The following is a 24,930-nucleotide window of genomic DNA, read 5'->3' on the forward strand; positions in this document are numbered from 1 at the left end:
AATAAAGTCGCAAATAAATTGGAAGCAAAAATTTAGTCGCTAAAAAATTGTTTCGAAAAAAATGAATTCGCAGAAAAATCGTTTCAAAAAAATTAAGTCGCAGGAAAATCGGGAGCAAAGAAATCATGTCGCAGATACATTGTTTCCACAAAATAAAGTCGCAGAAAAATTTGAATAAGGCTTCTTGTTTCTCCCTTGGGCTGGAGGTAAAAATAAAAACCTGTCGCCCACGTCGTTTCTACAAACAGAGCTGATGAGAAACGAGGGTAATTGATTTCTTTGCGTGACCTAAGTTTTGCCACATATACTATCAATGAATGGATCAAGTGAGAAATTAATATCTTCATTCATATCTTAAGATGTTTTTTTTTAAATATTCACGAATGTTATGAATCTTTCGTCTCGCATCCGATATTTGATGGTTTAGTCTCTGATAATTTAGCGGTTTACAACGAAGTAGCTTTTAATCGTACATGAATGTAAAAACTTTCTTCAGTCTATTGAATCTGATAAATCGTTCGACCTGTCTTAACTCGAATCCTTTCAAGTCAAATTAGCACCTGACACCGCCGAACATAAATCATCAAACCGTTAAAATATATGATTAAAATCAAATCCCATTGCTAAATTCCAAATATCGGGTATGATGGCCACCCAGCGCCCACCAGTCTATATTTAGCCAATCAGATGCGTGGCATTCATAGAGCTAATTGCCGGTTAAAACAATGCTATTATCTGATTGGCTAGATATATAGACTGGTTAGCCGCTGAGCGGTAACCTGTCCGCCCAAGAATTATTTTGCAATGTAAAGGACCAATGAATTAGGGTAAGCGAGGATCACAGTTCACAGTTGTACTCGAGGTGAGATTGAATCTTCTGTACTTGAGTTTGCTACAACGAGGGTCAATCTGTTTAACTAACACTTAGTTTCCTAAACAACGGGGGCCAGTTGCACAGTCGTGACTTAATGTCTAAAACTGATCTTAAATCTTAAGACTGGTCTTAAGTTGTTAAATTGATAGTCACAATTGTATTCGAGGTGAGATTAAATCGTCTGCACTTGAGTTTTCTGTTTAACTAAGCCTAAACCTAACCTAAACTAAGTTTCCTAAATAACGGAGGGGGGGGGGGCAGTTGCACAGTCGTGACCTAAAGTCCAAAACTGATCTTAAATATCAAGACTGGTCTTAAAAGGTTAGATTGGCTACAGAACTAAGCCATGACAATGCAACCGGACCCAGATATTCAAATTGTCTACTCACCGGCTGATGTGAGAGTAGCTTCTTGGATTAGCTTTTCCTCGAGATGTAAAATCCAAGCTTAGACAGAACTCAGCTCACATGAGTCAAACATCGGAACGGGCTGTTCTAATCAGCGCAATGATGCAATCAGGTCCTGGTGAATCGAGGAAGGTCGGGAATCGAGTGATCACGCATTGGAAGTACTGAAAAAGAAGAAGGTCCTATCTGAAAAAGCAACCAAATGTTGAATAAGACTAATATGCCTATTGACGTTCGTTATATCCAGTCATTCACAACTAACGGTTTCGCTTAAATCCGTAACTAATTGAAGTTACACATTCAGGAGGAAGTTGAAATGTCTGCTCACCGTGATTCATGTGACGTGTAGAGCTTCATGGATTGATTTGGGATATACTGACTCCTCTGTCCAGTTGTTCGTTAGGTCATGACGATCCGGCAACAATCAAGTCCCGAGGAATTGCGAAAAGAGATCATCTGGAAAATAGAAATGAAAACTTCCAATTACCCCGGTTGACTGGAAGCAGGTTAGACCATCGCGTGTTCCCGAGGACGTTCTATTTCTTGTTTGAATATTCGATACCTACGGAAGTACATGTGTATTCGCCGCTGTCGCTTTAGATTGTGCGCTCTAGCGGGCTTCGCATATATCTGTTTGTACACTGAATTCGGCCAGTGTTAAGAATTAAACCTCAAATTGGTGCAATACCGATCGAACGTTTTTCAATGCCCACAGAAGAGGACACAATATCAGGAAAGGATTCAATGTATAGGCTATACTGGTTTTGTCATAACGCGGTTGAATGAACAGTGTAATATACAGGGACACCGGCACCAATGGTTAGACGATACCTTACGGTACATTTCAAAACGTCACTATACGAATACGTGTGTTTCAAATCTATGAAGTGGATATCACAGATAATCTACCAGTCGTCGCTATATGATATTTCCAATCTCAGAACAATTTGCAATACAAAGTTGAAATAATCAAATTCTGTCAAACGCGATTTTTAGAACTATCTGCAATAACCTATCAAATTATCTGATGGTTATTCGCGAATTCCCGGCCCAAGACAACTTTGCTAAATTGGAGATACTTAGGAGTTTATTACTTAAGAGACTGAACATATTTCGCTTAATTCTTGGGAGTAATCATTTGACAAATGGTCGTCTGTTAATAATAGTTTAGTTGAAGTGTCAACGTTATCACCATTTTCCTCACAATTTTCGAGGTCAAATACACTACAATTCTAGTTAATCGGTGTTGAATACTTATTTTAAGGCCAGATTCAGATCTGTACCATTCTAAAAACCACTGAGGGTATGGTTTAGCATCTGTTTGGCTAAATATACAGCCCTAGACTGGTGGCCGCTAAGCAGCAACTTGTCCGCCCAATAAATCTTGGGCCGTATAGAACACTGAAGGAAGTGTTGGCTTGAGCTTCGGTGGGAGGTAACCAAACCGAAGATGAGTACATCTAGCCATAGCTGTATCTGGCGTGAACAAATAACTCGTCGCGTCATCTATGCACAAATGAGTAGTCACTATTCGATAGGTGAACAATAATAAGCCTTTTTACAGTTTCCAGGCGCCATTTTTGGGTACCCGCCGGGTCCGCATTGTTGAATTTTTTGTCCCCATTTTTCCCCCGTTTTATTGTCTTATTTCGTTCATATCTCTGCATTAGATTAAGATAGAAACGAAGTAAAAGTAGCGATGAACTCAGCTGATAATTATCGTTTTTTATGATATCACTCATTCATAAATTTAATGCAACAGTGCGCGCTGGTGAAGTTATAAACATTGATATCGTCTTGGATCTCACTACAGCTTTATCACTAACACCAGATTCAAGTAGTTTCGACGACATCTTTTGGCGAGATGTTGGAGACAAATTTTGTAGTTACCGTATTGTATCTGGAGGACAGTGTATTTTTTCATGAAAACCCTAAAATCACACTATTCATATCATGAAAACCCCGGTGATAACACTTAACTTGAGAGCTTGGGCTACAGGCTGATCTTATGACCAATACATTTGTTAGAAAAAAATTAATCAATACTTTTACCGACGGAAATTTTACGTTATAAACAAGGGAATTATTGAAGTTGACAAAAAGCTCCAGAATTTGTTTAAAATGCGATCTAGCGCGAACGAGTTACCGGTACTGTTTATTTTCTGGTGTAATTTAGGTGAAAAACGGAGTCACCTCCTTCTTTGAGAACCGTAGTGTCAGTTATTTACAACATACTATACTACTGGAGGGATCTATATACATCTAAAACTAATTTGATAAATTGAGACGATCACGAATACGATTTTATTTACAATCCAACCATTTCCATGGTATATGGAGGCCAGTGATGTGTATCATTATCTCGCCCCCTGGTGGTGGTTCATACGAGCTCTCAGTAGACGGCAGTATACGAAGCACCTCGAACCGGCCACTCTCAGGACTGGGTGAAGTCACCTCCAAGGTGTACATTTTCTGCGACATTTCTTGGAGCCTTTTTCCTCGACGAAGATTCAAGATCCATTGACCCCTCGTTTTTTGATGCGATCTTGTGATAAAACCACAAGCCTGCCTAAAAGGTCGACAAGACGGGAATATTCCAATCCAGTTGAAATATGGGTGATTGAATGCGAGTGACCGTCTAAATTAAAACTACAAAACAGTGTTATTTTCTGCTTCATTTTATCTTTTTTTTTAAATTCATTTCATACCGTCTAAATCAAAACTTCAAAGAGGTTATTTTCAACTGCATTTTGTTTTCTTCAAATTCATTTCAAATAATTGTTTTGTGTGGACAAAATTTTCCAAAAAAGTTAGCGCAGCAACTACATGAAGGGGTTTTTTTCTTCTTCGTTTGGACAGCATCTTCCCATAACTGCAAAGCAACAATCAAGGTTGGTGGACATAAACCAATATGTACCTGGTCGGTTTCTGCACTTGCATCCTATTCCTCTCTTCCCAATGCGACTTTCTAAAGATAAGGACAAGACAGCAATGGTTAATGGTGTCTTCTAAATCATGCTAAATCATGCTAGTTCCGTAAATGTGTTATCCTGTTTATTTTAAATTGTAATTTTCTACTCTGTAAAATTAATTGTCCTTTTTTCCTTTATTGCATTATATACTTGTATGTTTTACTGTAAAACTTTTAAGTTGTAATAAAGTATTTAATTGAATTGAATTGGTTAAAACTATGTTTCAGCTTCTGCTGTGTTTTGTTAAGACTAAATCTACGAATTGTCTAATGGCACGAGGGCAATCTTGAGGGAATAAAACCAAAAAAAGCGATTTAAATCTGGAGCTGCGGCCCGCGGAACATCTGAACTCAATGCGGTTGTGATCCAATAAACACTGTAAGACTAACTCAACCGATCCCTAAAAGGCGACCTTCTGGGAGTCAAATTGAAAACCGCTACGGAAATCTGGAAGGGATCAGATCTAAGAACCGCTCTATCTGAGTACGGTCGCTGCTTGCCCCTAAAACACCTTTTGAGCTGAACAATTCTGATAAATTACCTTCATTTGCTGCCATAGCTCCAACGACCATAAACAAGGCCAAGGTAATGAACAGAGTTTTAGTAAACATTCTGAACAGATACAATTTATATCAGTTTATATACAACGAAATAGGCGAATATTCCACAGGGACAGGCGCGCACACAAGTGGAACTGAAAGGACCCACACAACTGTGGAACTGGATCAAGACAAATTAAACTCGCACAGCTGTGGAACTGGATCCACAGTCAAATCAAACAGACACAATTCAAACTGGATCCAGATCCAATTAGACCGACACAACTGTGGAACTGATTCCAAGCTCATATCAAACCCACACAGCTGTAGAACTGGATCCAGATTAAACTGAGACAAGTGTGGAACTGAATTCAGAGTCAGACTAAGCTCACAGAATGGCTAATATTGACCAATAGTCAAATCGCTGGTTTTCCGGTGAACCGTCGAATATGCACTTGCGTTGGAAATGAACCAATTTAGAATTTTGAAACTTTCGCGTTTGGTTCCGATATCGAAAAAGAGGGTCACCATATTCGGTGGTTCACGATGTAACAATCTAATCGATTCCCCATATTCGACGGGTGTTTGCCCATGTATATTCGACGGTTTGCCACAAAAGGGGCAAATCATATTCAGCAATTAATTTTAGCCCGAGTCAGGGGCGGATTTAGGGTGTGTTCTCGGGGGTCAGGTCCCCTGCCATCCCATTGAGATCGCCCTCTTCGACAGGACAAATATCGTTAAATCATGCAAACTTGACGCTCATCCTTTCGGGGTTTGCATCTTTTATGATGTATTTCTTCACAAATATATCAATACCGAGGGCTGGGCCCCGCTAGTGGCCTTTGACATCGTTGCTTTATTGAGAAATGCATTTTCTTTTCTCCATTTGGCCTTACCTGTTTCCTAAATCCACCCCCTGCAAGTCATTAAGAATTAGCGGTCTGATTCATACCGGGTTAGCACGGATACAACTTTAAAAGATCGCAATAGTGGCGGTATTTATGCATATTCGATGGTTCACCTGAGAGCCAGCAAAATGTTCGAACCTACTGAAGAACGTACTTACCTTAGCATGTACTGCAGACGAGACTTGCGAACAATGATATTACGCATTAACAGTATAAATACGTTTTTATAGATTTTCAACAAACCAAAGTCATTAATATGCGTAGATGTTATGAAATGATTTGCGAAATCAAGTAAAATATTCAACCGATTTAATGTAGATTCAATACGCCAGCAGGTCGTACGATATTCAGATCAGATATTTGAAGTTTTTATTTCTGAACGAAGTTGGGTGACAAATATATTATCTAACGAATCATTGGCCAATTCCTTTATTACCAACGATAACTAAGAATAAACTAAGAGAATATTACTGGAGGTGGACTTCATAGGTCGTTTACAACCGGATTCGGCAGCCCGCACAATAATGTGGGATACGACCTCAGATATTGTATCTACGCAATCGACGACGAAGGACATGGAAACGAATTTTTTATCGGCGCCTTTACATTGAAAAACCCGCGGTAACCCCGGGTGTATCTAGTATTGAGGTGCATTTTAGAATGAATTGATATGAAAATATGTTATGTAATATAAATGCTATCATACATTACAATAGAAATCTATCCGTGCATTTGATTGTGAGGAATTTCACTCATTTCCCATCTTTCGAAAATAAGACATTAAGATTCAAAGACATGATAAAGCTAGAACTTCGAAATCTCATTCATGGAGAAATCGATAATTCATTTCCATCGACTATTGTGGCAATTGAAATCCTACCTGTGGCAAGCGAGGATTCACCGGGATATCGACTACTGTAGAAATACTAGCAGTGGCTATTGAGGAACCACCAGGTGTCGCTAGTTTTCAATTGGGTGAACTCCGCAAAACTATTTGAATTTGAATATATTCAATACCCTTGATATTTTGAAAAACCCTATGGTCCAATTGGCTAAATTTATTAAAATCGGCTCAGATGTATAAATCCCTCCAATCCCTCCTGTAAATATTAACGTTTTTATTCTTTAAATGTTTGTCACTTTAGGGTTGTTTTTGTAGATATTTGTTTATGTATATATGTATGAAAAATATTTTTCCTCCATATACCATGGAAATGGTTGGAGTGTAAAATAAAATCGTAAATCGTTAGTGAAGTAGAACATCAACTAGTGTGGCAATGGCGAGTCGACCTGTGTAAAGTGAGGATTCACAAGGACATCGACTACTGCAGCAATACAGGATTCTCCTTGTGGCGAGTGATGATACACCAGGTGTCGCTAATGTACAATATGACATTCAATCAGTACATTTTAGAAACGAGGATACTGAAGCTACAGTAAAAAATTTTCACTACTAATTTGAATGAGCTAAAGCCGGGTATTGCACATGATTATTCTCACCACTGCGCGCTGCGGATAGATGGAATAAATCATTTTGGTCGGACTTGCTTCTCCGTTGTGGTTGCTTGGCTTCTGTTACCATATCGGTCCCATATATATATATATATATATATATATATATATATATATATATATATATATATATATATATATATATATATATATATATATATATATATATATATATATATATATATATATATATATATATATATATATATATATATATATATATATATATATATATATATATATATATATATATATATATATATATATATATATATATATATATATATATATATATATATATATATATATATATATATATATATATATATATATATATATATATATATATATATATATATATATATATATATATATATATATATATATATATATATATATATATATAATATATATATATATATATATATATATATATATATATATATATATTTGAATTCAGGTTCAAATGAACTCTGAAAAACTGAACGCTTTCAAAACGGCAAATAAACACTTTTTGCTTTTGAAAATTGAAATTTAATATATGTATATATAATACATATTTGTAAGGGATAGTCAAAATAAATCAAATCTAGTCTACCGATCGAGAGAGAAAGTCCGTATTTTAAGGTAAAACATGTACCAGACTATAAAAATGAATACTTTATGTTGCATTCTATCTAAGACCGCATACTCCAAAACGATCTTCATCTAAAAACGACCAGGTTATTTTTCGGCCACCTCAGTAAAATGCTAATTGATAAAAGATTGTCTAGATAGGCACCGTCTAATAATACACATTGATTGCTTTAGTTCACTGCGGATTTCCAACACTCGACATCAAAGTAGAGCTATTGTAGTTCACGATGCGGCATTATCTCTCATTTAGCATCGCGCTTCTTTCCTTAAATAAATGATGAATGAATGAATGAATGAATTCCCAAATATGAACATGAGTATAAACATTTTTGTTTATTTTACGTATCAATTGAAAATTTACATTTGAGGAGGTTACGTATTTGATTCTATTGCAATCATCATCTAATAATATCCGCTTCCATTTATCGCTATCGATTATTTCGCTAGGGTATCGACGTTATGATATCGTATATGAATGCAGTATTCTAATTTTTAAGTCGAAATAAGGCCCAAAGTCGAACAGACATAGATATCAATATTCCGTAAACTCATGGAACGTTTTTTCTTAAATTACCGTGTCAAGACTCACTGTTGCTTGATTTTCGGCAACGTTGGTCATTGGGGATAGGAATCTGATTGAGCTAGCTGGGGTATCCGTGCGTGTGACCGTTTTTAACCAAAAACCCCTTTCAATTCTAAGCTGTCTTGGAAACGGGGATGAGTGATTCCTGTGGCTTCAATTGACAGAAAAAAGGTTTCTGCCTATACTTCAACAGCGAAATTAATGGTGTGTTCTCTGTTCCTCGCATACAGACTTTTATGCGACATATTTTTCGATTCATCCGAATCCGAGTTCAGAACTGGCAACTCCAAATAATCATTACAATATATTCCAGTATTACGTAGTTCACATTCAAATGGAATCCGAACGTATGGAATTCTTTTTACGTTCTAAAACGGCAAATATTTTATACATATTTCACTCAAAACTATGTAATCATATGACTTGAATTAGAATTATTTCATTAATACTCTATTCGCCATGAAAAGCAATACACACATTGTCGATTTTAATGTTATACGTAATGATGTGAAGCCATGCTCCCTTAGTTTGATAGCCATCTATCTGGCTGAGATGTAAGCTTAATCATCGACAGCCCCTATGGTGCACGGATGATTCAGTCGGGGTAAATTTTGAAAATGCATAAACAGAATTTGTGCTTCGAAAAAAATCAAGTTTATTACACAAGTAATTTTACTTAAGGCAATTTCGTTTAAGAAGTTATGGATGGGTATTTCAACAAAATCCCACTAGATAATGGGACTGAGTGGATTGATAAGATATATAAACTATCATATGGTATTATCGGTATCAGCAGTGAAGAGCAAACTCGAGATAAATTTTGTCTGACATGGGCTGCGAAGTGATCTTCGAGTCAACAGTGATCTTCGAGTCAACAGTGTCACTGCTTTTCGATCTTGTCCAAGATCAAGATAAAATGGTGACTAGGAAAGATGTGTCTACGATTCCAAACGATGACATTTCAATCAATAATGTAGTTTCATTTGCTGCTTTAGCTCCAACGACCATAAACAAGGCCAATGTTATGAACAGAGTTTTATTAAACATTCTGAAATGAAATAATCTATATCAGTTTATACAATGAGTATGTAAAATGCAAAATAAAGTCGTAATTTCTATATTAAATATAGCTGCATAGCAGCGATAACGGGTTTCTGCCTAACCGGTTCATATATCGCACTGGGAAGCGTCATCGAAATAATTATACAGTTCATAACATATGACTTATTTCCAAGAAGCGCAACCTGGGTCAACAATATGCTAGATATATGGATCCAGCTACATGCAAGGGCTACCACGTAAAAAGTATCGATGTACCAAAATGGCTTAACCGAAGATATGGTTGTTTCAAAGTCTCCTGGTGGCAGTTGCATGAACTAGTTTGTCGCACATGCTCTCCTTGCGCGTTTTGATCCATATTTTCGTTACTACAAACGGTAGGTTGGTCTACTTTTATGCATCAATTTGTTAAGTGGGGAATTTGTATTCAGAAATAAACAACGATTTTTAGAAAAAGTTTTTTTTTGTTTTCATTTATTAGTGACAGTTTACATATTATACATATGTTTGAACTATAACAACTTTGAAAACGACCTTAACAACGTATATTCAATGAACATTAATTTACTTTAATCACAAAGAGGGAATTATAGGAAACAAAATTATTGCATTGTCGGGATTCGAACACGATGTGGCATCGATGTCTTTGAAGCGATTAAGATAATGTTGAAAACATCTGCCAAACGGAAGATGGTACAAAATGGCGGCGATAAATGAAACAAAAACAGGAAATGGCGGATCGGGACTTATATCACTCCGGTAAATTTTAGGCTTTTCGGGGTGCACTTTTATCAATGGATGACGATTCTTTGCGTTATTCTTGTTACTGTTAAGACCCGGTAATTATGTGGGATTAATTCATAATAGATTACTATACGCAAATTCTAAATGGTCAGGCGCTGAGTTGTTGTTGTTCGTCCTTCGGAGTCGAAGATGACCAAACTTCAGTTTCAGCCTCTGTGTGTTCTCTGATGGCTGATGAGACCGATTTTGGCTCTTAAGCCCCGACCGCAGTCTGGACATCTGTGCTGCACGGAAGCTGGATCGGGAGCAGCCTTTTTGAGGGTACGTTTCCGCATTGCCTCGTCGACCCGCCTGATTTCAGAGGTCATGGCTCCCTGGTGGATCAAGCTTTTGAAGCTGGCTTTTGGAGTTTTTAAAATTCAGAGTTTTTGAACAATATACCATATCTTCATATATGTTAAAATGAACACTCTACGTACTTCAAAATGGGAACAACGCCCTCGGTAGCTCAGTTGGATAAGACGTGCTGCGGTAGTATCCATTTAATATCCGTGCTGAGTGACAAGCGGGTTCGAGTCCTGCTGACTGCTTACAGTGTGCGGGTAGCACTTCGAAGGCCGTCCTGTCGTGATGTTAAATGAAAAATCTAGGGTTAGTCTTGGGAAACCAAGATCTGAACGACGTAGGGGCAAACAAACAAACTATGGCCTCCAATTTTACAAGGTTAACACACAAACAATATATACCATACGTCATGCATGACAAAACGAAAACTCTTCCTCAAAAACTGCATCTTTTAGAAAGTGAACATCTATCTTGGAGGGATCATGAATGAAGGAATGAACAAACGAACGAACAAACTCTCTCTTGGCAGGTTGAACCTAATGGCAGGCAAAGTATTTTTCTCGCTTGCCAGGGTTTCAAAGCTCACGCCAACAGAAACCTTTGCCGCATTAGCCTTCGTTCGTCTATTTCACTTCCCAATATATTTATATTTTTGGACAGACAGGTTCCCGCTCAAAAGGCACGTTTCCAATCCAGCAATGAATATTTGCCTTGTTATGTCGACAATCTCTAGGTGTTACCGCACTTCCTTTCGCGGCAAAGCTGCGCAATATTATCGACTTGGTCCGGTACATTAGGATTGGGTGTCCGTGCAATCTTGGCGTCATCCGCCAGGTTCGATTCCCAGCCGAATAATCGGCAGATACGACAAAAATCACGGAAAGTCACGGAAAGTTCGCAGTACACCAGCGCTCAACAGCAAGCAAAACATTATCACTGGTGCATAGGTCTCGAATAAATGTAAATGGAATATTTATTTCGGCTTTTACATTATTTGTTTCGTCTAGTCATCGCACTGTTTTATTATTGGATTTACACAAACAGCCTGTATCTTACAACCAAGTCTGCCGTTACATTTACCAGATACTACGCATGTATTCTGGTCGGATTTCATTGCTGTCAATGAATAGGAATCATCCTGCTGCCATCTGAAAAATTAAACATTCAAGATATTTGGATCGATTTGTTTGGAAATCGAAAGTATTATAAGTGAAATATTTGGTAAGCATATATTAAGATATATTTTGGTATATTACGAGATCATTCTGAATCAGGGGACTCGGAGGCGTTTTCATATAGCTGCATCGAGCTTACGTAGCACCGGGAAAAGGAGATGGTTCTAAATGGATTAAGTTAAATCTATCGACGAGGAGTGGTCGACCGATTCGACAGTCATCGAGTGGAGGAGAATGATATAAATACTCACGGGTTATCTAAGCCGCAAGAACTGACGACGAAACCGTCGGGACATGTGATAGTCGGTGTTCTGGAATAGTCAGTCGTTTGGACAACGTGATAGAGAGTTTCACACGTGGCGATTGCCTGGAAAAGAAAACTATCCGTGAATGTATATCTATCTGAGTAAAGAAATACTACACTAGGTCTCCCATCTAGACCTATCACTGAAGTATTTACTTGAACATGTATTTACTTGTACGCAACGTTTCGTATACACACACGCACAAACGCATATTGCGTGCAACACAAGTTGAATATGTAAGTACCTTGACTGGAGGTCTATTCAAGCTATGATTCACTCTACACATATTGTATCCGATCACTATGTTCGCATCGCAATCCATTTCCGAGGAGCAACTGCATCGGACGACGAAAGAACCTTCCGGACACGTGACCTCACTGATGGCGTCATCAGCAGTCGAAGTTTCTGGCCCAGTCTTTTCGACTATTACACCAAGCACGTCGCTCACGAACAGGATTGCTCAAATGAAAATGAGAAAATGTTTAATCGCTGTTTATAAAAGGCTCTATATTATTATCTTAAGAAACTGGCTACGTACCGGTACGTAATTCTTTTGAATCATTACTCGAAATTATTGCGTTAATATAACGGTTTAAGGCCACCCCCATCCCAATAAGATCGTAGTGTGGCATCTTATGTTAGTAAATAAAGTAGATAAAGAAACTATGACAGTAATGGAAAGAAGTTGAGGCAGTTTTAGGAGCTATTGTGTAGGTATAACCAGTCCGGCAATCCTCGCACAGCAGGTTTGTTATCATGATGACATCATAAACTCTTTTTATGATGTTTTATGATAACCTTCAGATTATTGTTCAGTAGCGATTTGAACGGACTATACTGCTGCGCAGTCTGAGTGCCACCTGCCGTTCAAATCACCCGCCAGGAGAGATAACATTAAGTCTGCATGATCTATACATACCAATTATTATTCCGACAAGAAGTTTCATCTGAAAAGAACGTAAAACAATATAAGGACTAAATCACGATTGATAAATCACTCCCCGTGTCTCGCTCTCAAGATTCTGGACCCCTTTTGTAGAAAGAACCGGCATTCTTGAAATTCCGATTCTCCCGCTAATGGTCTACCAATTTTGGCATGGAGCAAGCGACCCAGCGTCACGACCGTTCACTACCGTTTTTGATTACGAGATAATTCAGCTCATGATTCACTGATGTAATTTTGAAAACTGATTTGCTAAACTAACTTTTCCTTCCAACCCTCCTGTCATGACGCGTTATGATTAACTCACTCCTCGGTTATCATCGTTGAGAGAGCAGCTATTCCCCGTGAATTACCAACGGGCGTATACAACAACAGAAACTTTGGAAAACTAACAACAATCATTTTTCACAAAACTCTAGCGAGTATTACCGTTATTGACTAAAAATGCCCCGCGTGGCGCTCGACGGGTTGAGGGCGTTTAAAAATCTGTATTTGATACGCTTAATAGATAATGATAAAACGTGTAATCGAGTAGACCATGACCTTGGTAGCTTTTGGAACTGCGATACATAGACCGCTGGCAAATTCAACGACACCGCAATTGAATGAAAAAAATATATAGAAAATAAAACTTTAAAGCAGCAAAATTGGTTATCAAATAGAGGGGATTTAGAAATTGATGGATTGCAAATCGTCGTGGATTTCCTGGACTCGGTTCCATCACGGCGTCGCAGTTGGGCCCCGGTCGTTTGCGCTCGAACGCAACTACGAAAAGTATGTCAGCTTACTGTAGGCCGGAGTAGAACATGGGCAAAACTAGCCAGATACGGCTCGCGATGGTTCGTTAGACGTCGGGTATGATGAGCCGGTTATATTATGTCGAACGAATATAACGGCTACTGCTGGCCTACTATAATGAGTAGTTAATATCGGATATAAGATATTTTTCTTGAATGAACTTATCTAATACACTCTTTAATTGAAATCTAACTTAGAAAGAACCGTTTATCTGGGCCTCAAAGAGCTCGAACTACTCACCGTGTGTTCGCTGGTTTCTCGCGTCTGCGGCAGTATGACCGTGACAATACAATTCATACGGTGGTACATCTCTTAAATTGTTAAAATTGTTTAAACAGCCCGCACACCAAGCATTTTATTATGTGGATTTTGGAAAATATCGAGTGTTTTCTGTCTGGACTGTTAAACATCTGCCGCCAATTATCATATTACATATAGGCCTATACGTAATCGATATTCACGTGAAATAAATGATTTAACAATTTCTAGCCGCCATTTTCTCAGGGTATTATGTTTTCATTTCTCATAATAATTTCTCAAATTTGCAAATCTCAATGAGACGAGAATATGAAATTAAACATAGTATATTGTCACGAATCGTGTTTTGTGGGGTTTACTGTAGGGGGCGCAGCTGAGCTCAACTAAACCACTGACAAGTAGCTGATACACCTAGTTTCGTTGATGATGATATTTAGGTAAAATCTCGAAAACATACTGACGTATGACTAGGTATTCTCCTATTCTATATTTACATTATCTACGGATATACATTATATGCACAGAATAAAGTTAATTCGATGGTTGTCGGACCGAAAACACTAAATTCAAAATACAACCGATAAAAGTGGAATGATGTGGTTCATTATTTTTTTTTTTGGCGCAAAATATAAGACTGTCTACAATTCTGCTGATATCAAAATGATGGATAACGCGAAGATTATGGATATACATACGAATCAGCGGGGTCAATTTTTCGACACAAGACGGCGATCTATTTTGTTTTCATTTCAAATTTGCAATAATTCGATATGCGAGTGGTGTAATGTAACCTTTCTAGCACCCACAGAGAAACACAATGGATAATTTGCAGGTTGGTAGTAAAGCAGAAGTTGGTAGCTAGGGGTCAGATCGGTAGTGAGAATGTGTGATCTGTGTGCATTTTTGGCCAGCACACAGATCACGACAATCATTAGTCAATTTGGCAGGTTATATTTTGCTAATGCGCAAGAAAAATAGCGCAGCGATAGCAATTCATGTTAACGCTATTTTGCCACTGCGGCATTATTACTGATTAGCTAATCTAGAAAATAAAGGAAAGTGTGGAGAATAGTGCGGAGTTATTCAGCAATTTTCAAGCGTAGCAAGTTTTCACTAGAACACCGAGGCTCGCGGAATGCTTTTGATAAGCCCAATTTCAATCGTGAGAAGCATAAAGTTATTTCGACGAAAACATAGAAACTCAGGAACAAATATGAATATGTTTAATTCCGGATACATTGTTTTCGGAAATCATGTTGCTCGTATGAGAAACGGGGAAACGATCGAAAAGATATTTCCGTCTCCTATTTTCAAGTTTCCCTGTGTCGTGTGCGTTGGGTCATGGGCTCTAAAACGATCAGAGCAGTAATACAGGCACCATCAATATGCAGTCTGGAACCACCAACATGCAGACATTCACCATTTTCTTAACATAAAATGTTGTCGGTTCAGTTGCGGCGGCGAAAACTTGGTGACGAAAATGTATCGATATCTAATTAGCTACAAACGTTTGATGTTGAAATTTATAATGAAACGTTGAACACCAAAAACAGTGTATTATTGTATTATGAAAATGTTTTTTGCTTTGTATTTCATTTCTATTTCAAGAACAGGGGCCAGTTGCTCAACAGTTGGTTAAAGATAACTGGTGAATGAATACCATTGTAAGACGCATAGTGTCATTGACTGTAGAAAACTCAGATGAATGTAGACCTTATTTACTGACGTTATATGTTAAATTCCACACGCGCTTTATTGCCATATTGACCGCCACCAACCGCGCAAAACTATTGCAAATTTGAGAAATGAATATGAGAAATGAAAACAAAATTACCATAATATAATGGCGGCTAGCAACTGGTAAATGATTTATTTAACATGAATATCGAATACTGTAATGATAAATGACGGCAGATGTTTAACAGTCCAGACAGAAAACACTCGATAATTCAATGTCATTTAGGTGCAATTCTCGCTCCAAATGAACAACAAAATCCACTTAAAATAAAATGTATGTAAAACTTGATAATAGATCGCGTGATCTAGTTGATACGTTCATGGTATAAGCGTTTGTGTGTGCTTAGCGCTCCCACGCACACGTGGAGGCCTTGTGTAGTGTGTTAAACAGCCCGCACGCGATCGATTATCAAGGCTTTACATTACATTTTATTTTAAGTGTAAAAGTACAAAACATGTAGACCCTCGAATCATATTGTTTCAATCTGATACAATTTCGATGATTTCATGCATTCAGAATAAGACTAACATTGAGAAAACTATTTACATTTCACGAACAAAATGCACGGGACAGGATACAATGCATTTAACAGGAAAAAGTAATATATTTTAGAACTGGCTCCGAACGTCCGTTTTATGTGTTACAGCATGACCGCCAAAATTCTCAATATTGTAATTGTTGTTTCGAAACTCCATTAATGGTGACGTAGTTGGTGACTCACACAATAAATAACACAGTATTTGCCGATGTATAAAAGCTTTATTGTGAAAACTTTAATTTGCAGTATCAAAAATTCGCGGTTGGTGGCGGTCAATATAGCAATAAAACGCGTGTGGAATTTAACATATAACGTCAGTAAATAAGGTCTACATTCATCTGAGTTTTCTACAGTCAATGACACTATGCGTCTTACAATGGTATTTATTCACCGGTTATCTTTAACCAACTGTTGAGCAACTGGTCCCTGTTCTTGAAATAGAAATGAAATACAAAGCAATAAACATTTTCATAATACAATAATACACTGTTTTTGGTGTTCAACGTTTCATTATAAATTTCACCATCAAACATTGGTAGCTAATTAGATATCGATACATTTTCGTCCCCAAGTTTTCGCCGCCGCAACTGAACCGACAACATTTTATGTTAAGAAAATGGTGAATGTCTGCAGGTTGGTGGTTACATGATCACACATTCTCACTACCGATCTGACCCCTAGCTACCAACTTCTGCTTTACTACCAACCTTCCAATTATCCATTGCGTTTCTCTGTGGGTGCTAGAAAGGTTACATTACATCACTCGCATATCGAATTATTGCAAATTTGAGAATTGAATATGAGAAATGAAAACAAAATAGATCGCCGTCTTGTGTCGAAAAATTGACCCCGCTGATTCGTATGTATTTCCATAATCTTCGCGTTATCCATCATTTTGATATTAGCATAATTGTAGACAGTGTTATCAGTAAACCCCACAAAACACGATTCGTGACAATATACTACGTTTAATTTTATTTTCTCGTCTCATTGAGATTTGAAAATTTGAGAAATGATTATGAGAAATGAAAAGAAAATACCCTAAGGAAATGGCGGCTAGAAATTGTTAAACCATTTATTTCACGTGAATATCGATTACGTATATGTGTAATATTATAATTGGCGGCAGATGTTTAACAGTCCAGACAGAAAACACTCGATATTTTCCAAAATCCACATAATAAAATGCTTGGTTTGCGGGCTGTTTAAACAATTTAAACGATTTAAGAGATGTATCAACGTATGAATTGTATTGTCACGGTCATACTGCCGCAGACGCGAGAAACCAGCGAACACACGGTGAGTAGTTCGAGCTCTTTGAGGCCCAGATTAACGGGACTTTCTAAGTTAGATTTCCATTGAAGAGTGTATTAGATAAGTTCATTCGAGAAAAATATCTTATATCCGATATTAACTACTCATAAGTAGGCTAGTAGCCGTTATATCCGTTCGACATAAAATAACCGGCTCATCATACCCGACGTCTAACGAACAATCGCGAGCCGTATCTGGCTAGTTTTGCCCATGTTCTACTCCGGCCTACAGTAAGCTGACATACTTTTCGTAGTTGCATTCGAGCGCAACCGACCTGGGCCCAGCTGCGACGCCGTGATGGAACCGAGTCCAGGAAATCCACGACGATTTGCAATCCATTAATTTCTAATTCCCCTCTATTTGATAACCAATTTTGCTGCTTTAAAGTTTTGTTTTCTATATATTTTTTTCATTCAATTGCGGTGTCGTTGAATTTACCAGCGGTCTATGTATCGCAGTTCCAAAAGCTACCAACGTCATGGTCTACTCGATTACACGTTTTATCATAATCTATTAAGCGTATCAAATACAGATTTTTAAACGCCCTCAACCCGTCGAGCGCCACGCGGGGCATTTTTAGTCAATAACGGTAATACTCGCTAGAGTTTTGTGAAAAATAATTGTTGTTAGTTTTCCAAAGTTTCTGTTGTTGTATACGTCCGTTGGTAATTCACGGGGAATAGCTGCTCTCTCAACGATGATAACCGAGGAGTGAGTTAATCATAACTCGTCATGACAGGAGGGTTGGAAGGAAAAGTTAGTTTAGCAAATCAGTTTTCAAAATTATTTTACATCAGTGAATCATGAGCTAAATTATTTCGTAATCAAAAACGGTAGTGAACGGTCGTGACGCTGGGTCGCTTGCTCCATGCCAAATTTGGTAGACCATTAGCGGGAGAATCGGAATTTTAAGAATGCCGGTTCTTTCTACAAAAGGGGTCCAGAATCTTGAGAGCGAGACACGGGAATTGATTTATCAATCGTGATTTAGTCCTAATATTGTTTTACGTTCTTTTCAGATGAAACTTCTTGTCGGAATAATAATTGGTATGTATAGATCATGCAGACTAAATGTTATCTCTCCTGGCGGGTGATTTGAACGGCAGGTGACACTAAGACTGCGCGGCAGTATAGTCCGTTTAAATCGCTACTGAACAATAATCTGAAGGTTTTGCGCTGTAAAAAAGAGTTTATGATGTCATCATGATAACAAACCTGCTGTGCGAGGATTGCCGGACTGGTTATACCTACACAATAGCTCCTCAAACTGCATCAACTTCTTTCCATTAATAACTGTCATAGTTTCTTTATCTACTTTATTTACTAACATAAGATGCCACACTACGATCTTATTGGGATGGGGGTGGCCTTAAACCGTCATATTAACGCAATAATTTCGAGTAATGATTCAAAAGAATTACGTACCGGTACGTAGCCAGTTTCTTAAGATAATAATATAGAGCCTTTTATAAACAGCGATTAAACATTTTCTCATTTTCATTTGAGCAATCCTGTTCGTGAGCGACGTGATTGGTGTAATAGTCGAAAAGACTGGGCCAGAAACTTCGACTGCTGATGACGCCATCAGTGAGGTCACGTGTCCGGAAGGTTCTTTCGTCGTCCGATGCAGTTGCTCCTCGGAAATCGATTGCGATGCGAACATAGTGATCGGATACAATATGTGTAGAGTGAATCATAGCTTTGATAGACCTCCAGTCAAGGTACTTACATATTCAACTTGTGTTGCACGCAATATGCGTTTGTGCGTGTGTGTATACGAAACGTTGCGTACAAGTAAATACATGTTCAAGTAAATACTTGAGTGATGGGTCTAGATGGGAGACCTAGTGTAGTATTTTGTTACTTAGATAGATATACATTCACGGATAGTTTTCTTTTCCAGGCAATCGCCACGTGTGAAACTCTCTATCACGTTGTCCAAACGACTGACTATTCCAGAACACCGACTATCACATGTCCCGACGGTTTCGTCGTCAGTTCTTGCGGCTTAGATAACCCGTGAGTATTCATATCATTCTCCTCCACTCGATGACTGTCGAATCGGTCGACCACTCCTCGTCGATAGATTTGACTTAATCCATTTAGAACCATCTCCTTTTCCCGGTGCTACGTAAGCTCGATGCAGCTATATGAAAACGTCTCCGAGTCCCCTGATTCAGAATGATCTCGTAATATACCAAAATATATCTTAATATATGCTTACCAAATATTTCACTTATAGTACTTTTGATTTCCCACAAATCGATCCCAATATCTTGAATGTTTAATTTTTCAGATGGCAGCAGGATGATTCCTATTCATTGACAGCAATGAAATCCGACAAGAATACATGCGTAGTATCTGGTAAATGTAACGGCAGACTTGGTTGTAAGATACAGGCTGTTTGTGTAAATCCAAAAATATTACAGTGAGATGACAAGACGAAACAAATAATGTAAAAGCCGAAATAAATATTCCATTTACATTTATTCGAGACCTATGCACCAGTGATAATGTTTTGCTTGCTGTTGAGCGCTGGTGTACTGCGAACTTTCCGTTATTTTTGTCGTATCTGCCGATTATTCGGCTGGGATTCGAACCTGGCGGATGACGCCAAGATTGCACGGACACCCAATCCTAATGTACCGGACCAAGTCGATAATATTGTGCAGCTTTGCCGCGAAAGAAACACGGATGCACCTAGAGATTGTCGACATAACAAGGCAAATATTCATTGCTCGATTGGAAACGTGCCTTTTGAGCGGGAACCTGTTATATAAATATATTGGGAAGTGAAATAGACGAACGAAGGCTAATGCGGCAAAGGTTTCTTTCTGTTGGCGTGAGCTTTGAAACCCTGGCAAGCGAGAAAAATACTTTGCCTGCCATTAGGTTCCCTTTCTAGTTTCAGTTTCAGTTTAGTTCATTCACTCCACAAGTTATAATAACATTGCACAGAGCACAAAAGTAGCGCATAGATTACAGCATATTACAAAAAATATAATGATATTGTTAATAATAATTATATTTATAATAATAACAATTATGATTATAGTAAAAATAATAATAATAGTGATAGCAGTAATATAATACTTATAATAATAATAATTATAATTATAATGAAATTATAATGCAAAAGATGAGGCGGAATTGTAGTATCGAGATCCGATAATTATACACTATATTAGGTAAATGATTTGATACCTTTTTTAATGAATATCGCCAGATTGAGCAAAGTTTTACCTCTCGAACAGAAAAGGTTATGTAAGGTATTTTCATTGGGATGTCGCCAGTAGTAACTAGGTATAAATTTGTTTCTCAGGCTTTGAAAAAAGGGACATACTAAAAGAAAATGGAATTCGTCTCCAGTTGCTGCCAAATGAAATTTCTGACAAATTCTATGCTTTCGCTCAATCTGGCGATATCTACCGATTTCAATAGGTAACTTATGGTTCGAGCATCTGAATCGACACAAGGCTAGGCGGAGACTGGGGGGTAATTTGGTCAGGTACTCTTCGAATTTAAAACAGTTTTTAAAACGCTTGTAGGTTAAGCAAATTTGGTGTTTCGTTGACCTTGGAGTACCAGCGTTGTGCTTACTGATCCATGAGCCTCTGTTTCAAAATACTATAAAGATAATTAGCACTGGGTACAGATTGAGTTTCCCTAGCGTGGCCGAGACCATTTTTTACAAGAATATTTTTAACATTAAGAATCCAAGCGTTACCCCGACCGCCGTGGTGCGTTTGATAGATATATTTGTACATAAAAGAAGAGAAATGTTCAGTCTGATTTATCAATTTTGTCCAAAATTTAACGATTCTCAATTTAACATAAATCTCTAAAGGATAGCGCCCAAGCTCACCGTAAATGAATACACTAGACGTAGACCTTTTCAATCTGAGTAAATATTTAAAAAATTGTAGCTGAACACGCTCGAGTACCTGTGTGTTCTCATATCCCCAAATTTCACAGCCAAACAGCAATATAGGTAATACCATACTATCATAAAGTTTCAAGGTCAGATCTAGGTCTAATGAATGTTCACTTGAATTTTTTAATACAAAAAATACCGCTTTCATAGCTTGTTCCGAAAGAGTTTTACGACATTGTGTGAACGATCCAGTGTATGAAAAGAGAACACCCAGGTACTTGAATTTATCAACTATTTCTAATTTGTGACCATTAATGTAAAATTCTGGTAAGATTCTTAATCTTCTTTTCGAGAAGATGATGACCTTTGTCTTGTCATTATTAATTGAAAGTTTCCATTCTTGGCAATATTCACAGAGATTATCTATAAGTTTTTGGAGTCCCTCGGGCGAATCACTTAATAAAACCGTGTCATCTGCATACATGAGAATTAAAAGTTGGAACCATGGCACATTGTTAGGTCCGAAAAAATTTAGGGTTGGACTATTTCGTTCTAATAGATAGCTTTCCAGGTCGTTTAAAAAGATAGAAAATAATATAGGAGACAGATTTTCACCTTGTCTTACCCCTAAATAGCTATCAAAAAAATCTGACATTTTATTATCGGAAAAAACACATGAGTTGATACCTTGATACATTTTATGTATAACGTTAAGTACTTTGCCAGTGACACCACTGTTAATTAGTTTGTGCCACAAGGCCTTTCTCCAGATAGAGTCGAAGGCTTTTTTATAATCTATGAAAATACAATAGAGTTTTTGATTGTTGTTTAGGAAGGTGTCGACTAGAGCCTTGAGGGTAAATACGTGGTCCATAATGCTATGATTCTTCCTGAAACCGGCCTGGTTCTGTAGCAAAAGATTGTTAATTTCTAAGTACTCGGTAAATTCTTTCGTTGATAATACTAGTGAATAGTTTGCCAATATTGCTTAAAAGGGTGATTCCCCTATAATTATCGGGGTCCTTTTCGCTACCTTTTTGTTTAAAGAAAGGGACAATGATGCCTTTCAGCCATGACTCTGGAATAGTGCCTGTATCGAGAGCATTATTAAAAAGGTTTACTAATAAAGGTAGTAGTGATTCTTCGGCACTTTTGAGGAACTCATTCGGTATCCCATCGATACCACAGGCCTTGAAATTTTTTTGCTTTTTAATGCATTTTGAGATTTCTTCCCTAGAGAACGGTTGATTCAAAGGGCCATGGTCAAAGTTACTACCTATAAATTCATCAACGTTATTTAATAGAGGTTCGTTTCCGTTTAAAACTGGGCTTTCATTCATAGATTTGAAATGTTGGAAGAGATCGGAGTTCGGAACTTTGCACGAATTGTTATCTGATTTTTTGAATAGTTTCCAAAATGTATGAGGGTCAGAGTTTGATAGTTGTCTAATTTTCCTGCTAAATTCTTGCCTTTTGTCGTTTTTCCATTTGTTAATAGTTTTTTTTATATTTACGAAAGGCACGATTCATTTCAAAATGATTATTTCTAGTGCGCAGGCTTAGGTACAAACGTTTGGCACGGCGATAGTCAGACCTCGCTAGTCTAACTGTTACGTTGTTAGTGGCTTTAACGGCTGACCGCGGTTTGGATTTACGTTTCAAAACCCGCTTACCCATGACGTTACCAGCTGTGGTTAACGATATATTACAAAGCCTGTCGTTGGCCTCGTTTGCATTTAATGTGTTGTTTGCGAGACATTCACTGATACTATTGAGAAGAGGCATTTCCCTTTCTAAGGACTGAACAAATTGATCCTTCAGATCTGGCTTCCAATTAACTTTCTCTTGACAGTTTTCACTGGCGTCCACAGAGGCCAGGTCTGGAATTTCGATCTTAAAACTGAACTCTGCAATTAGACCACTGTGGACGTCAGAGAAAAGCTTTTCGAATTCTAAAACCTGGAACAGTCTTACAGAACTGATCAAATGAGGGGATGCGATCATGTAATCTACTATATGTTTAATTTCGCCTTTATGACACGTATAGTCACCGGTCAATCGATCGGGAGCTATCCTGCCGTTCAAAATAATAATACTATAGTTTTTACACAGTTCTACTAAACGGGACCAATAGTTATTCACCGAGAGATCTTTAGTTTTGCGTCTTAATATGTCATAACTGGAAAGCACCTGTTCACAAGTATAGGTTTCTAAAAGAAGCTCGTTGTCAAGGTCTGATCCAACAGTTAGATCCAATGTAGTTTTCTGGTGAGTTGTAGTCTAAGGGTGCTCCGGTATAGGCGTTAAAGTCACCGCATAATAATAAAAAGGATTCTGTTCTATTAAATTTTTCGAGAATATCGATATTTAATGCATTAAAGCAGTCTACTCCGCCAAATTTACTGGTTTCTGGTGGTAAGTATACAGCCCCTATTTGTAGATTTTTATCTTTGTCAATTATATGCTTGTCTACAAGTAGCCATAATACATAATTACAAGAACTTTTGATAATAGTTACATGAGGAGCTAAAATATTGCTTTTCGCAATCGCTATGCCACCGGACCGGAATGAAGATAGTTTCTCACGATTTTTTAAGAATACAGTATACCCCAAATTGTTGAAGAAGTTCTTAGCCCAGGCCTCATCTGTATCGTTAAGCTTCGTTTCGGTCAGGATTATTATGTCATGTGATTTAATCAGCGATTGAAACTCGGGAATATGTTCTTTGCTTTTTAAGCCGCATACATTTATAGTTAATGTCGATAACTTAGTCGAAATATGCTCTGTGGTCTCCTGTTATGCCTCAACCGAGGGGGGAGCTTCACGATTAGCTTCGGTAGGGATGAATTGGTCCGCGTTCATGTCTAATACCACGCGCGCTTCTTCCAAGGCTGCGCCCACGTTTACAGTTTCGTCCGATGCAATGCGTGGCCGTTTCGGCTCGGGTTTCCTAGACGTGCGCTTGGCCGTTTGTCTAGAGGGCAAGTCTCTAAGAGATGCAGTTTTTGAGGAAGAGTTTTCGTTTTGTCATGCATGGCGTATGGTATATAAAGGAAGCAAGGAGGCAAGAAGCAAAGTTTGTTTGTTTGCCCCTATTTAATAGATTAACCCTATTACATTTTTCATTTAACCTCACGACAGGACGGCCTACGAAGTGTTACCCGAACACTGTGTACGCAGTCAGCAGGACTCGAACCCGCTTGTCACTCAGCACGGCCGGATAAATGGATACTACCGCATCACGCCTTATCCAACTGAGCTACCGAGGGCGCTGTTCCCAGTTTGAAGTACGTAGATAATGATAATTCAAAATGGCGGCACTGATAGATTGTTTGTCGGGTCGCTCTACAAACTCGGACCATTTTTAGTATAGCTTTGGTCAGGCGAAGTGATTGAAAATGGAT

General features: G+C 37.9%; 2 protein-coding genes across 2 annotated transcripts; one reads left to right on the forward strand and one right to left on the reverse strand.

Moving 5' to 3' along the window:
- Positions 1-11,570: 11,570 nt before the first annotated feature.
- On the reverse strand, positions 11,571-12,500 carry LOC141912308 (uncharacterized). Its single transcript, XM_074803552.1, has 3 exons — positions 12,307-12,500; positions 12,009-12,124; positions 11,571-11,730 (listed from the first exon to the last, which is right to left on the reverse strand). Exons 1-3 carry the CDS (start codon positions 12,382-12,384, stop codon positions 11,586-11,588), a joined length of 339 nt encoding a protein of 112 aa, XP_074659653.1. The 5' UTR covers positions 12,385-12,500; the 3' UTR covers positions 11,571-11,585.
- Positions 12,501-17,567: 5,067 nt separating this feature from the next.
- Positions 17,568-20,088, forward strand: LOC141912242 (uncharacterized). Its single transcript, XM_074803465.1, has 5 exons — positions 17,568-17,636; positions 18,671-18,698; positions 19,158-19,372; positions 19,555-19,670; positions 19,948-20,088. The coding sequence occupies exons 1-5, from the start codon at positions 17,568-17,570 to the stop codon at positions 20,081-20,083; spliced, it is 564 nt and encodes a 187-aa protein (XP_074659566.1). The 3' UTR covers positions 20,084-20,088.
- Positions 20,089-24,930: the final 4,842 nt, after the last annotated feature.

This window comes from Tubulanus polymorphus, chromosome 10, assembly GCF_964204645.1.
Source record: "Tubulanus polymorphus chromosome 10, tnTubPoly1.2, whole genome shotgun sequence".
NCBI lineage: Eukaryota > Metazoa > Nemertea > Palaeonemertea > Tubulaniformes > Tubulanidae > Tubulanus > Tubulanus polymorphus.